General features: G+C 38.2%; 1 protein-coding gene across 1 annotated transcript in view; it reads left to right on the top strand.

Moving 5' to 3' along the window:
- Positions 1-17552, top strand: part of LOC145985231 (methyltransferase-like protein 27) — a 58111-nt gene that overhangs the window by 25558 nt on the left and 15001 nt on the right. Inside the window, exon 3 of the mRNA XM_083118995.1 lies at positions 17130-17281. Coding sequence (XP_082975121.1) covers positions 17130-17281 — 152 coding nt within the window. The remainder of the gene's footprint in view (positions 1-17129; positions 17282-17552) is intronic.

Genomic DNA, 17552 nt, shown 5'->3' on the forward strand with positions numbered 1-17552 from the left:
AGATAATACGCTTAAGTCTTATTTATATGTAATTTTCACGGACGTACAATATTATCAACAGTATCATATTTGAGCAGGTCGTTTGTCACCTAAACACTACAGCTTACAGGTTGGTAAAATTTCACATGAAAGCAGATAATACGTTTATGTCTTATTTATATGTAATTTTCACGGGCGTACAATATTGTCAACAGTATCATATTTGAGCAGGTCGCTTGTCACCTAAACACTACAGCTCACAGGTTGGTAAAATCTGACATGAAAGCAGATAATACGTTTATGTCTTATTTATATTTAATTTTCACGGGCGTACAATATTGTCAACAGTATTATATTTGAGCAGGTCGCTTGTCACCTAAACACTACAGCTCACAGGTTGGTAAAATCTGACATGAAAGCAGATAATACACTTAAGTCTTATTTATATGTAATTTTCACGGACGTACAATATTGTCAACAGTATCATATTTGAGCAGGTCGCTTGTCACCTAAACACTACAGCTCACAGGTTGGCAAAATCTGACATGAAAGCAGATAATACGTTTATGTCTTATTTATATGTAATTTTCACGGGCGTACAATATTGTCAACAGTATCATATTTGAGCAGGTCGCTTGTCACCTAAACACTACAGCTCACAGGTTGGTAAAATCTGACATGAAAGCAGATAATACGCTTAAGTCTTATTTATATTTAATTTTCACGGACGTACAATATTTGTCAACAGTATCATATTTGAGCAGGTCGCTTGTCACCTAAACACTACAGCTTACAGGTTGGTAAAATTTCACATGAAAGCAGATAATACGCTTATGTCTTATTTATATGTAATTTTCACGGACGTACAATATTGTTAAGAGCACCAGTTTTTGTAGAGCTCTCTTTTTCCATCTTCCCTCTATACAGTGAAGCTGTAGAAGACACAATTAGCTAACCTAGCATACAACATACTTTCCTAATTAATATGGATATTGTCACACATTCCTCTTATTTTATACTGTTGTAAATGGAAAAAATTATGTACGGTAAATGTTTTGTACATTATAGGGAAAAAATGCAAAATACCCCCCAACTTTAATTCGATCCACCTCTGAATCGAATTTTTTACATATTCTCACGCCGCCATATGTTGTCCTATTTGCTTCTTTTACTTGCCTTGCTTAATTAACTCTCGCTAATTAGCATTTTTTTTGGAAGAAGTCAAATAGAACAACATATGGCGGTATGAGAAATATGCAAATTAAAGAATATTTTAGTAATATAAGGGCCCTAGCAATTAGCTTCGTCGACTAAGAGTACTCTTTTAAACATCTTCAGCTATCGTATTACTACGTGAAGACGTTTAAAATGTTTGGGTGTTGAAAAAGTTTGACCCTACTTTTTATTTCTATTGTTTGCTAATAGATGGCGCTAATAGTACCCCCTCCCCTCCCTCTCCCCTCTTCTCCTCTGCTGTATGACAAATAGCACAAACATAAAAATCAAGATTTTGGAGAGCAAAACATAAAATTTGCATGCATCTGATGTCGAACTAGGAACTTTTATCTTTCGGGGAGTCAACATTATTTTTTTACTCAGTCGTCATATAACATGAACACACGCAAACATTCACATGTGCTTTTTATTATTTTGTGTTCGGTAAGTACAAGTATATTCTTACATAAATTATTGTTTAATTTAATAAATTGTAAACTCGGAGCCTGCTATACTAACACTCCTTCTGTCTATTGAAAGCGAATGTTGCGTGCATACGGAAATAACACAGAAAAAAAAAGCGGATGGAAGCAATTTAAAATCAGTGGAGCAAGGTTAGTATTACGAGAGCGTAAAAACATGTGCTTTCATTCAACTTCGAAAAATAAGAATAAATGTGTGCATACAGAACACATATGCTTTCTTTTCACAGTTGTAAAATCATATAAATTGTACATGAAGTAAGTTGCGGGAAGGCTCTCTTTTTTATGTCTGTGTATATGTATGTTGTACAATTAGGTACAAGTATTGTACAATTAGGTACAAATTGTTGTACAATTATTTTCCCCAGTTGTCCAGTTGGAGTTGGGGGCATAACACTGGTACTATTTGTAATCACAGTGCTTACTCATGTATTTTGTTTAATATTTTATTTCAAATTCACTGTCAGAAACTAGTGTTGCCAGTTCCTGGATGTAGGTTTACCTACTCTGTTGGTTGTCACTGTCAAGCTTCCAGTATTCGTACAGCATAAAAAGCTATAACCCCCCTCTCAAAATATATACATTGTATACGCCAAGATGCTCAATAGCCTAGCAACACATCATGAAAAAACATGCCAAGAGGACCCAATGGGTTTATAAGTCAGTGCTGCCAACTCCTATTTGTAGGTTAGCTTAACCTGTAAAAAATCATATAGTAGAATTTTTGTAGAGTGGGTAGGCAACACCGACGAGGCTCAAATAATAATTCAAGACTCGTCGGTGTTGGCAATTTCTATTTGTAGGTTAGCTTAGCCAGTAAAAGATCATATAGTGGAATTTTCTTCGGATGAGTTGGTAAAACCCAAGCCTCAAAAAAAAACATCCAATAAAGTTGCCAAATATAAACAGAGGGCAATAGACCCCCCTCATAAAAAACTACAGTAAAAACCCACAGTGTCGCCAACACTAGGCCCCCAACAGTATTGCCAAACATAAAAAATACATGGACCCCTCAGGTCTTTTAATAAAAATTTACAGTGAAAAACCCAGTAGGTTTAACAACACTGTCAATCTACGGCAGTGTTGCCAGATGTAAACAGAGGGCAATAGACCCCCCTCATAAAAAGCTACAGTAATAGGCCACAGTGTTGCCAACTCTGCCCTCAAAATATACATCATAAAAAGCTACGACGAGCCTCAAATAATAATTCCAGCCTCAAAAAAAAATTCAGAACTCTCATGTACGCTGAGGCTAGTGGGGTTAACATACACCGTAAAAGGCTACGCCTCGCCCGAACACATGTACACTCACACACACAAAAAAAAGCTAAAAAATTATACACCGTGAAAGGCTACGCCGAGTTGGAAACACTACTGGTGAGGTTAACATACACCGTGAAAGGCTACGCCGAGTTGGAAACACTACTGGTGAGGTTAACATACACCGTGAAAAGCTACGGCTCGCCCGAGTTGGCAACACTGCTTGTGAGGTTAACATACACCGTGAAAGGCTTCAAAATATCAGTTGGTGAAATTTTCGTGGGGTGAGTTGGCAACACTGAGCCTCAAATGATGATTCGAGCCTCAAATGAGGGCTTAGAACCGGGCCACTAGGTCTACTTTTGCGTGAAAAATCAAAATCCTAATTTTGCACCGAAATTTGACTTTTAAGTGTTAATTTACACGCACGTGGCAACCCTACCATCCAACACAGCTGACGAGAGCTTGTTACGAAATGGTACGAGGGGCGATCAGGTTGCTCTGACCCTAACATAGAAAGAGCGGCAATAGGGTATCATTTTTTTTTTATTTTTCAACATACTCCCCTGCAACTCCAATGCACTTTTCCCATCGGTGCTCCAACGCCTGAATACCTTGCAAAAAAAATTCTTCCGACTGGTCCTCCAACCATGAGTCCACAGCGCTTATCACCTCAGAATAAATCAGAAAATTTTTGCCCACGAATGTCATTCTTCAAATGTTTGAACAAATGGAAATTACTGGGGGCCAAATCTGAGGAATAGGGTGGGTGGGGCAACAATTCGAACGATGCATCTGCGATAGCGGCCCTCGCAATGCGTGAGGTGTGGACAGGAGCATTGTCCTGGTGAAGGAGCACACCACGGGTCAACATCCCACGCCTCTCTTTCTTGATGGAATCACGTGATTTCTTGATTAGGGCACTGTAGTATGTGGCAGTGATGGTTTGGCCTCTTTGTAGATAGTCCACAAGAAGGACACCCTTGCAGTCCCAGAAAATTGAGGCCATCACCTTCTTGGCTGACGTTTGCACCTTGAACTTCTTTGTTGGTGGAGAATGTGAGTGTTTCCACTCCATGCTTTGTGATTTTGTTTCTGGGTCGACGTGATGGACCCATGTTTCATCCATAGTTACAAATCGGGCAAAGAAATCGTCTATATCAGCACGAAAGTTGTCAAGAATTTCTTGACTGATGAGCACTCGGGTGCGCTTCTGATCTGGGGTGAGGTTTCGAGGGACCCATCTTGCAGCAATTTTTTTCATTTGCAATTCCTGGGTAATTATGTTTTGCATAGTGCCATATGACAGGCCACACATCTCAGCAACATGACGGATAGTGACTCGACGATCCTTCAGCACGATATGTGGACTTTGTGAATGTTTTCGGTCGTCATGACAGTTTTTGGTGCTCCACCTGCATGTTCATCCTCACAGGACTCTCTCCCACAATTAAACTCACGACACCATCTCTTCACCATACTGTATGAAGGATCAGTGTCCCCTACTGTATCCACCAAGTCCTCATGATTTTTGAATACCGTCCACTTCTTCTTCACAAAATATTTGATCACCGCTCTCACCTCAGTTTTCTCCATTCTGGCACATTGACACAACTTCACTCAGTTAAACCCCTGTAAAAAGAAAACTGTACGCTACTGAGACTTGCAATTCAGAATGAAAGCATATAAAGGATCACTAAACAATAACAAAATATAAAATCAATCATAACGTCATTCCTTCTATGCTAGGGTCGGAGCAACCTGATCGCCCCTCGTAAGAGTGAGTCATAAATGCGGGTACTACACGTCTACTTCTTTATTATGATTACAATTTGGACATTAAGTGTTCCGATTAAATCACTAAACTAATCATGTAGGCTATCACTGGGTTAATAAATGTGTTTTCATTTATTAAAATAAAAGCAATTACAATATTTTATAAACATTCTTAATTTGCTGAAAACATCTGAGAATTGATCTTCAACAGTAAATACCATCTCTTAACAGTATGTGGGATCATTTGTTGTTTAATATTATTGATTGCTATCAAGTCGGAAAACAGAAACAGTCTGACAACAATAGCAAACGTCGCCACCGCTGCGACGCCAGGGGTCCCGGATTCGAATCCTGGTCTGGACATGGATGTTTGTGAATGTCCATTCATCAATTTCATCATGCCGATGTCGGCCCCCGTGGCGGAGTGGTTAGCACATCGCGCTACGACGCCAGGGGTCCCGGGTTCGAATCATGGCCTGGGCATGGATGTTTGTGAGTGTCCATTCATCAATTTCATTATATCTTCACTCATCCGAATCTTCGCAAATTAGCCAAAAAGTGGCACAAGAAGCGAAGTAAAATCAATCAATGAACAATAGTAAACGATAGTTCTTTCTCAATGGAGCGGTACTTCGTGGAACGCATGAGGATTTACAGCGGTCCATCTTCTACTGTTTTTGGCTTTTATTCATAACCATTCAAATGGAACCAAGCTTCATCAGTGAATACAACGCAATCAAGAATTTTGATGCAATTTTCTTCGACGAGAGATGGAAATCATCTGCAGTACTTCATGCGTTTATCCTTATGAAGGTTTCGCAGTTCTTGTAGGGTAGTTTTCTTCACATCCCTACGAGCATTGGAAAGAGAAAAGACAGCTTGGGACGCAAGTTTCCTCAGGTTTTTGGTTGGAGATTGTTAGGAACGTGAACACACATCTCCCACTGCGGTAGGGGTTAAAAACGATTGGCGATCACTTCGTGCTCTTGTCACATGCACTTCTGGTTTTTCGAAATCGACGCACTAATCGTAAAACAGTTGATTTGCTTTCTACTTGCATTCCTTTTCCACACTTCTGCTTTCCGCTTTTGTTCTTTTGTTGTTCTCCTTGATTGCTCCTTCTTTAATTAATTATTTATTTTGCTCCCCCTCCTCCATTTTCCATCTTGCTTTTGCCTTCACACTTTTTCTATCTCTCTACCAGTGGCGCAGGAACGGGGGGGGGTACAGGGGTGCATTGTACCCCCGCAAATTTTTTAAGGGGGTACTGTACCCCCATAAATCCGCAAATCCAATTGTACCCCCTGTATCCCCTTGGATAATTTGACATCAGTGACGTGCGGTGATGTCGACACTTGGGGTAGCAATGAGTGGCATGCCCAACCAATCATAATCCCCCCCCTTTTAGGACCCAGTATTCCTAAAAGAAGAACGTCAAATACAGGAAAAATTGCAAAGTTAGGAATCACTACAAAAAATTGTACACATAACTTCCACCCACTTTCGAAAATGAAAAACGATCTGATTTGACTACTGAGCCAGAGATGCCAGGTTTGAATCTCGGCTTGGCAATGGGTGATCTTTGTGTGTGTGCCCCTTCATCAATTTTATCGTATCGTCTTCGCGATTAGCCATATATGGCGGAAAGCGAAGTAAAATAAACAAAATCAAACAATCAATCAATGAATGATTTGATTTGATTCGCTTTTTGATACATTTGGTTAATCTCGAAGACGATATGACAAAATTAATGAAGGGACAAACACAAAGAACACCCATGTCCAGGTAGGGGTTCGAACCCGGAACTCCTGGTGTTGTATAGCGAGTTGTGATTACCACTCGCCCACGGTTGGTTCATTTGATGGTTGATTTGACATTTTAAGTCCATTTTATACACAGAAAGGCTAATCGGAACTAGACCTATAGTTTAATGTGGGATCCGAACCACTATATACCTCCATTGGGTACACATCCAGGACCACTTGCACTCCCCCACGGAGGTCGGCCGACAACAAACATGTGAGGAAGGCGCTAACCATTCGAATACGTGGGTATCGGTAAAGCAAACTGCATTTTTCCTGAGTAGTAATTTTCAATTGATTTTTTGAAATATCATCTTTATATATGATTAACGTCTTTTCAAAAATTTTGCATTGCTTGATTTTCCTATCTCACGATCTCGTTACTGAAGGATCCGGACTCGAGCCCTGGCCTTTGCATGAGTGTTTCTTTGCAACCACCCTTCACCCGTTTAATTTATTCAACGTTCATCGTCATGGCAGAAATTAGGTAAAGCGATGGAAGAGAGAAGAAAATACAAATAATTTCTTCCCAGTGCATCTGCAGGGCACTGTGAAATCAGGAGCCTAGAATTCTCTGTGTATGATTGTCCCTCACGACTTTCCAAGCTCTTATCTACTTATTCCGATTAAATCTACAGCTAGAAAAAGCGATGGGTAACAAAACACACCTTTAAACAAACCTTTTTTCTACTTTCATCAATGATATTCATTTGGCTTTTTGAGTTCTGGGTTACATTTTTCATTTCTAATTTTTTCATTATTCACTGCAGGCAGAGTACAACACATAAGAACAAGAATGCTGGCTCGTCACGAATTCCGGCCTGAATTGTTCTTTGTGAGGACCGTTCATCAGTTTCATCATATCATCACTCATCCTCATTTTCGCGATATCCAAATGTGGCAGAAAAGCGAAGTAAAATATACCAAACCAACTACAAGAATTAGAACGCGCGTTCTCTTGCCCAATAAATACATCCGTATTTATGTTTGTTTAGCTTATCCATTTATTTTATTGGAGGCCAAGAGATTAGTATATTTAAATAAAACACTACTAAAACGAGAGCAAGAGAGAGCGTGAACAAATATTTGTTATTTAATCATGATATATTCCATATTTAAAAAAAGCATAAAATTTTTGTCTGCACATAAGACGTTCCAATTGCATAAATAATAAAAGTTCATCCATCCCATATTATACATGCATATTGTACAACGTGTAAAAATTAGTGTAAATACAGAGAACAGAAGTACTGCAGAAAAAATTCCCCTAGTTCTTTAGAGGATTTACAAAGGTAGCGAAGGGAATCCAATCCCCTATCTGTCCTATAGGAGATAGATTGGAGGACCTGAAAGCATGGGCTTTCAACCATTGGAGCGGGGGCGAGGGGGCAAGGGAGGTAGAGGCAGAAATCTTATCTTTCCCTTCGAAAACCCGTGTCTACCTGGAACTGTGAGGCGGAGAAAGAGCGAGCTAGGCCGCTGAACGCACCGAGGGACGTGAAGCGCGTGAAATAAAGTGTTATGAACTGTGGCTTCAACAAAACAATAAATATTGTGATTTGAAAATAATTAGATTTGAGATTGATTGATCTATCTCTGCTAGACTAGCTACTCCTCAGTGCACGTCACTGTTTGACATATGCAAGGTGCTACTGTTAAAAGAACCTATTTTCATTTCGCTCAATATGAGACGTTCATATTGTTCATAACTTAATAAGCATAATCTTCCTTACCATAGAAATTCAAGCCAATGTAAACTTCTTCTACTACATTGTGCTTGATAATACTAGTTAGTTCATTGTCCGGTTCTCTTGGGAACCTCTTCAAAGAGATAAAAATTGTTTAACACATGCGTGAACGTTGGAATCAGGTAAAGATTAATTTCAGAAAATCACGTTCCAGACAAATGCTGGTTTGCGTAGGGGGGTACACTTTTCTAAAGTGGTCGTGTCGATACAAGTCTTCATCAGAAGAGTATATGACTGACCTTCTCCTTCTTTTCATTTGCATTTTTCAAATGGAAATATTTGCACAAACGAGACGACACACAACAGACCAACTTGGGGGGTACAATGTACTTTTGTACCTCACCCATTATTTTTATAACTGTGTAAGAGGGTGTTCGGGTAACGATACTTAAACCTATATATTAAAAGATTTTTTTTAAAATACAGATGATACTGAGATAAGAAAAGTCTCTGTTTCCTCTCAAATTTCGAGACGGGAGTGAAATAAATCTCTGCAAAATCGAAGCGAGGCGGAACTTGATAATCGAGACGATTTCGTTTGAAACTCTGGCATCATATTTGAAGAAATTGCTTAAAATAAATGCTGTGTGTCTTATTTAGACATACCTATCGTATATCTTATTAATTTTCTTTTTTCAAATAAGTCGTATATTTTGTTTACTTTAATTGCAAAGTTAATCCGTTAGTGACAATTGCGAACCTGTGTTGCCCGGTTTCATCTATTCAAGATAAAATTCCATCTTTCGCCGGTTCGCAGCGTCGAAACAAAATGTAAAGCAGAAAAACGTTTTTGTGACATGTTGGTGCTTTAATGACATTATATATTTATATATATATATATGGACGTGAAATTTTTGTTTTAACGATAACTCCGAAAAGTTGAGGAAAGCAAAATAAAAGTGTTTAAAATGTATTTGGGTAGGTAAAGGAGGCAAGTTTTCGGTGTTTCGGAATCGCGAAATAACGTGAAGTATGCCATTTTTCATAATAACACCGAATTTTTACACTTTAACGCGAAAAACGCCACGAAATATGCAATATAATCTTGGGATAGCTAATACTTCTTCTGTTAAAAAAGAACTGTCTGAAGCGATATTCTGTCATTTGTAGTGTAGCTGGTAATAGTTAGATTGAAAAGAGATTATCACGTTTCATTTATGGCAGTTTGGCGCAGACATGACTGACAATGTTTTACCTCGTCCTGAGAAAGAATTCGCTCAGGGGATCTTCCCACAAGGGAAATTTCGTAGGAACGGGAACATTTTAAGGGAGAAGCAGCTGTTGTGTTTAGGGGGGTAGGGCGTGTATGATGTGTACACAAAATTGTCGCAGAGGGATTTTTTGGTATTGTTATGGAAATATGTGTATGACAGGGATTTTTTGGCATTGTTATGGAAATATGTGTATGACTATGTTCAAAGATTTGGGTATAATCGTTCAATAAATATTTCATATATAGTGGCTGGTGAGATTAAATAGTTTTCAAATGGAAGAACTGTGGTCATTTCTCACAAACGTTAGTCATATTTCTTTTTGTCATTAAGACTAAAATTTGTCTCCATTTTCCAGAACTGAAATAAGGTGAAAATCTTAAGCATAGAAGGAACAGTAAAAATGCATGTTGTGAAACTTTGAGTGGTGACACGATGTAAGCTACGTGGGTCAGGATGAGATATCTCGCCTTGTAATTAAGAGGTCCCACATGCACAGTGATTTGGATTCCACTTTTAAACTGTAGATCCAGTCCAAATTAGCCTATCTGAGCATGAAGTGAATCTAGAATAAATTTTAATAACTTCTGAGTGGAAACAGAAAAAAAAAGTACGCACAAACAAGAACGAGAAGGACCTCACCACACGGAAGACGAGATGAGGATGTAAAGATTCTCTTCTCATCTCATGGCGATATCATTCCTAGATGAAATAAAATGTTTCCTAGACATTAAAACAGGGTTCAGTTTGTGATTTTCTTAGAGGGGAGACTTATTTTTACCTATGTATTGGGTATACTTAGATAATCTTTAACTGTGACGCGCACATGCTTTTGCTTACATTAAAGTTCACTTTTTCACATAAACGAGGAATTAATTGACATGTCACCCAAAAAGACACGCGTGAATATAAATTTAATACCACTACATACGAAAAGAAACCTTGGCCCGCTCTTCATATTGTCCACAAAAGATTGAAGAGAACTTTCGAGCGTATGGTTTTCTTTGCTTGCTCTGAGATCTGAAGGATTTCGGTGTTGTATAAGTACTGAATGATAGGACTTTCAGTGCTTGAAAAGCGTCATTAGGTACAGCTACTTATTTTATAAATAAATACTTTGTTAAATGTTTTAAAAATTGGTCGGGAACAATTTCAACTCAGTATTCTTTTAAATAAAATTCCCTCTAGTTGTCTGACAAAAATACCGAATACATGATGGGTACACATTTGCCATAAATTGAGACTTTAAAATTAAAATGAACTGAACTGAAGTGGAACTTTACAAGAATGATATGTGCAATAATATGGTTTCTATATCCAGTGGGTGGGAGATGATTATTCCTGGTTGAGATTAGGGATGGCCAAACGGATCCGGATCCGAAAAATCCGGATCCGTTTGGATCCGGATCCGAGAAATCCGGATCTACTTGGATCCGGATCCGTAAATTCCGGATCCGGATCCGAGAAATCCGGATCCGGATCCGAAAATCCCGGATCTGGATCCGGATCCGAGAGTTCCGGATCCGCGGATCCGGATCCGAAATTTCCGGATCTGGATCCGGATCCGAGAGCTCCGGATCCGGGTCTGAAAGTTTCGGATCTGGATCCGGATCCGAGAGTTCCGGATCCGGGTCTGAAAGTTTCGGATCTGGATCCGGATCCGAAAATCCGGATCCGGATCCAAGAGTTTCGTATCTCAATCCCATTATAATATTACCACACCTTAGTCCTACAAGAATTTTTTTCAAGTGTTGTTCCTAAAATACTTTGCTACGCATCGGCTAACACACTCGTGCACAAATGTCCGAAGTGATTTTGTAAATGCCATTGAAACGAATATGTATTCATTCGAATGTATTGGAAATGAAAACACACATAAATGTGAGACATTCCATTCCAGGATGAAACCTTTAACACATATAACAAGATAGAAATGTTATAGAAAAATTATACAATTGTTCTACAGTTACAGTTTTACAAATTAAAATAAAACATTATAATATATGTAGTGTTAAATAATTACAAAGTGTAAGACTAACAAGGGAGGTTATCTAAAGGTCCCCCTCCGATTTCCATGAAACTTGGCAGTATAGTGGGGCCCAAAGGAAGAATTACGTGTTTTTTTGTTTCAGCTAAAAAACGGTTTTAGGGGGCAAAACCCCCTCAAATGTCAAGATGAGGACAAATTGAAGTGAGGATCTGACCCATGTGTCTTTCCGATTTCCATGAAACTTGGCAGGTGTATACTGTATAGTGGGGCCCAATGGAAGAAATACGTGTTTTTTTGTTTCAGATAAAAAACGGTTTTAGGGGGCAAAACCCCCTCAAATGTCAAGATGAGGACAAATTGAAGTGAGGATCTGACCCCTGTGTCCCTCCCATTTCCATAAAACTTGGCAGGTGTATAGTGGGGCCCAATGGAAGAAATAAGTGCTTTTTTTGTTTCAGCTAAAAAACGGTTTTAGGGGGCACAACCCCCTCAAATGTCAAGATGAGGACAAATTGAAGTGAGGATCGGACCCCTGTGTCCCCCTCCGATTTCCATGATACTTGGTAGGTGTGTGTATAAACGGGCCCAAATGAAGAAATACGTGTTTTTTTTGTTTCGGCTAAAAAACGATTTTAGGGGGCAACCCCCCTCAAATGTCAATATGAGGACAAATTTAAGTGGGCATTTGATTTGTGTGTCCCCCTCCGATTTCCATGAAACTTGGCAGGTGTATAGTGGGGCCCAAAGGAAGAAATACATGTTGTTTTTTTTGTTTCAGCTAAAAAACGGTTTTACAGGGCGAAACCCACTGAATTGTCAAGATGAGGACAAATTGAAGTGGGGATCTGACCTCTGTGTCCCCCTCAGATTTCCATGAAACTTGGCAGAAGAAATACGTGTTTTTTTGTTTCGGAAAAAAATTTGTTCTAGAGGGCAACCTCCTCTCAAATGTCAAGATGAGGACAAATTGAAGTGGGGATCTGACCCCTGAGTTCCCCTCCGATTTCCATGAAACGTGGCAGGTGTATAGAGGGGCCCGAAGGAAGAATTACGTGTTTTTTTGTTTGAGCTAAAAACTGTTTCAGGGGGCAAAATCCCCTCAAATGTCAAGATGAGGACAAATTGAAGTAAGGATCTGACCCCTGTGTTCCCCTCCGATTTTCATGAAACTTCGCAGGTGTATAGAGGGGCCCAAAGGAAGAAATACGTGTTTTTTTGTTTCGGCTAAAATACTGTTTTAGGGGGCAAAACCCGCCTCAAATGTCAAGATTAGGACAAATTGCCGTGGGAATCATCTGACCCCTGTGTCCCCCTCCGATTCCCATGAAATTTGACAGGTGTATAGAGAGGCCGTATGCCCCCTGTTTCTTCCTATGCCATATTTACGTGGTTTCGGGGACTTCAATTTCTCCTCATCTTGACATTTGAGGGGGGGGCTCTATACACCTGCCAAGTTTCATGGAAATCGGAGGGGGAGACTTAGACCTCCCTAGTAAGTAAGTGTATTAATTAATTACAAACCGCGCACGCGAGCACACACACTATATATATATATATATGTGTGTGTATGTATATTATATATATATGTATATTAGCAGGTAACAATATGTTATAAGCACATTCTTACTTTCCAAAGAAGCGCATGTGGGATGGCAAAACGGATCCGGATCCGAAAATTCCGGATCCGGATCCAAAAGTACCGGATCCGGATCCGAAAGTACCTGATCCGGATCTGAAAGTACCGGATCCGAAAGTTTTGGATCCGGATCCGAAAATTCTGGATCCGGATCCGAAAGTTCTGAATCCGGATCCGAAAGTTCTGGATCCGGATCCGGATCTGAAAATTCCGGATCCGCGGATCCGGATCCACAGATCCGGATCCGAAAAATTTTAGGATCCGGATCCTAAGGATCCGGAACCAACCGGATCCGGATTTCGGATCCGCGAGGATCCGGATCTGGCCACCCTTGAGATGGCTCAAGATATTATAGGGGGGATCCTCCTCACCCCCTTTAATCTCACCCTGCATTAAAATGAATAGATGTTTTGTTCGCAATTTTCATATTTCAAACTCCTGATTTTCCGTTCAGTTAAATTCAAAATGAGCCCAGAAGAAGGTCCAGAGCATTATATGTTTCGGAATTGTTATCTGGTCTTAAATCTGTTTTTAAATTAACTATAAACTTTAAGAAAAACAAATAAATAAACATATTTTTTCAAATTTTACATTCAAAAACAGAAAATTCGTGTGTGCTGTTCTAAAATAGAATATTTCCGATATATTCACATTATGCCTAGGTATAAGTGAAGTAGCACGCACGCGCAACCCCCCCCACCATATTTCAAGGTCAAGTCGCGCACACACACACACTCACACACATGTGGGGAACTGAATGTTGTACCCCCCAAATAAAAAACGTTCCTGCGCCACTGCTCTCTACCTCCTTTTCTTTCTTGTTCTCTCAAGCTTCATTCCTTTCTTTCACTCTATGAGAGAGAAGCTTCTTTCTACCTATTCTTTCTCTCTCTCTTGCCTCGATAGTGTAGTGGTTAATGCTATCGCTTTGTAATCAAGGGTGCCAGCTTCACTTTCTGGTGTAGGCATATTGTACAGTGGTTATCACCACACTTTAAACTGTGGGTCCAATCGCGATTGCTATCTGAGCCTAAAGTAGAACTTAAAACAAAGTAACGTCGTCGCCTTATAATCAAGGGGTCCCAAGTTCGATACCCAATGGAGGCACATATATAGTGGTTCGGATCCCACTTTAAACTGTAGGTCCAGTCCCGATTAGCCTAACTGTGCATAAAGTGGACTTAAAACAGCAACTCAATCAATCAATTAAACAAAGTCAAATACTTAAGGTTGGGTCTGTTGTTTAGGCTTATAAATTAAAATGGATTTTTCATCACAAGGGAGACAAAATTATTTTTATATCAAGCTCTCAGTATTTCAAGATTAGTAACTACAATTGGAAATAAAACTTTGGTCAGCACGAGATGTAATATTTCATTTTGCATTACAGTATTTTCATTAAGTAGAGATCCAAAATACTCGTAGTTCAAATATTCAAGTTTTTTTAAAAGGAGTAAACCTGATTCGATAATTTTTCCTCAAACTTTTGTCTTTTTCTGTTCACAAAAATGTGTTTAGTTTTTTCTTCAATTAGCTATACTTCCCATGATTCTTGTTCTAATAATTTAAAATTTTCTTCGAGACCTTTTCTTGTACATGCGGCAATAGCAACATCATCTGCATATGCTATAATTTTGGATGATGTAAAGTGCATATCTCCTCTTAAATCTAATTGATCAGAGAATTAAATTGATCTAAGAATTAAATTAAATAAAGTAATTGATAGTGTGTCCCCTTGGCATACTCCTGACGAAACTGTTAGTGGATCTGTGGACAAGATTTTGCAATTTTTCTTCTTTCTTGTGTCTGAGATCATTTGGTATGCCTACCTCGTTTAGTCTCTTGCATATCACATGATTGTCAAAATATCTATGAAGTGTATAGGGCTCAATGTTATATTCATAACATTTTTTAATAATCTGTTGTGTGGCGAATATGCTGTTTGGGGTTGATCTTAGGCATTCCCCTATTAGACTTTCAGTATATTGTATCAGTCTATTTTTTATTAGTGTTACTAATATTTTAATTGTGATATTCAATAAGGATATGAATCTTACACAATACACAATCTTAATTACAATACTGTCTTCTCCCCCTTTTAAAAGAAAGATGTGCCAGTTTTTTATGTATATTGTGAAAGAGAGTCCCCAAAGCCAGTAATTGAACTGGAGAAAATGCAAGGGAGGATGCCTTTCCCTTACAGGAAAATTTCCATAAAACATGGGGCTAACAAGTAACACCCATGCCCAGGCAGGGATTCAAACCTGGGAGCCCTGGCATTGTAGTGCACTGTGCTAACTACTCTGCCATGGAGGTCAGCTACAAAACATTTTGCACTCCCTAATTGAAACTAGCAAAATGTCTGATTGTATATGTAAAGAAGGCTGACACTGGACATTTTGTATTTTATGCTAATAGCTATTAGAAATTTTGTTATTTTTCAGGTTTCCATATAGATGCTTCACTTTCAACTGTATATAAACTGTGCAAAGGTTCAGGAATAACCTTTCACAGGTTTGTGAACATAATTCATCATAATACGGTTTCTTCTAAGAGATAATAAAGTGAAACTCATATTTTACGTTTCTCCTTTAGTTTAATCTTTGTGGTCCAAATAGAGCAAAGTATCAAATTTTCCTGGATTATTATATTTTCCCGCATTTTAAGTTGTATCACCTTGGTCACCTGAAAACGTAAAATCGAGGTTTCACTACAAATATCTTTCCATTGAAAGTTTACAACAATCAGTTAAATGGGGATATTTGATTTAATGGGCGCATGGCTCCTTAATATGATGTTCTATACTGTAGAGCAGTAAACATTTGATTACCTCAAATGACCTCCACAAATGTATTTCTATGGTTATCCGGACTGACATAACTTCAAGTTAACATATCACATTCTTTACTATAACTAAGTGCATTATTACCATCTTCATCTTTTGCATTTATTATTCAAATCAATAAGTTGTGCATGTAAAAGTTACAAAATTTAATTGTAAATTCTAATTCCATGATAAAATAAAAATACTTGCACATGTACAGGATGGTTCAAATGTCTTGTTCAGCTGGTTATCAACATGGAATGACAAACTTGCTATCAGGGTGCAAAATCCTGGGGGAGGGGGGATTTCCCCCCACCAACAATCTTGGCCTCAAAAAATTTCAAGGGGGAGAGTTTTTGTTATACCAAACAAAAGATAAGCAATTACTTTTAATTTGAAATATTCTTTACTGATAGTAATATCGGAAACACACACAAATTAGTGTAGATACGAGTATTGAATGCATTCTCTCTCAAGAGATCATTAACAAATCTACATTAATATGCACAATTAAAGTAAAACAAAGAATGAAAGAAAATTATAACTATAAAATCTTATTGATTTATATTAACATAAAGCACAAACTAAACAAAAACTTGCACATAAGAAAACCACCAACTATTTGATAATTTATTAACATCTTTAACCAGTTACTAAAGGAATTAGTTAGCTGTTTTGCAATATCTGATATGTATAAAAGTAACAAATTAATTTCCTTTATGTAATTAATAATAATAGTAATAATAATATATTTTTAATTGAGTAATTTATTTTTATTTTTAATAATACACATGGGGGGGTTGTAGATTAAGAACTTTCTCCCCCCACCAGTTTTCAATGATTTCGCACCCTGCTTGCTATCTGCCTTCAGATGGCTGACATAAGTAACTATAGTGTGGGTGAATGGTGAGCAGCGTGTGTATGGACACATGAACATCCACAGACCAGTAAAACAATAATGGAAATGCAATATGACTTCATTGCAAGAGTTAACAAAGAGGCCCAACCGAGACAGACAATAATCTCACACAGGACATGCATACAAATTATTTGTGTCAGTAAAATAGTGGAATTCGTACCGACCTTCTGGATCAGTAACTTCGTAAATTGTTCTGCACAGGGTAACAAACATTCAGACCACCCTGCACATTTTTAAAATTTAGACTACTGGACAAATTTGATTTTCATACCTTGTCTTTGCTGCAGGATCTTTGCCCTGGAAGATACAATGGTCCAGAGATAGCTGCAAATACTTTAGAGCAGTATTATCCTGCAGAAGAGAGAAAGAATGTGAAAGTTATTGATATTGCGGCTGGAACGGGAAGAGTTGGCTATGAACTTCATAAACGGGGTTTCAGGTAATTGTTATCCAGTTCTTTTTTATTATCAATGTCTGTTTTGTTTCTCAAGAGAAGTAAATTTAAAAAATAATACAAACACCTTCAATTGCATTGCAAAGAAGTGTAACTACTTATTTTAATAGTAGGAAATTAAATTTTCATGGCAAGGCAATACAATGCAAACACATGTTCTCAGGATTAGTAGTTTATTTCAGTATTTTAAAAAAATAGTTTGCAGTTTTGTTTTTGCAATATTGAAATTGCATGTTAGTTTGCCTGGTTGTTAAAG

The sequence above is a fragment of the Lepisma saccharinum genome, chromosome 1, assembly GCF_977018435.1.
Source record: "Lepisma saccharinum chromosome 1, izLepSacc3.1, whole genome shotgun sequence".
Classification (NCBI taxonomy): Eukaryota; Metazoa; Arthropoda; class Insecta; order Zygentoma; family Lepismatidae; genus Lepisma; species Lepisma saccharinum.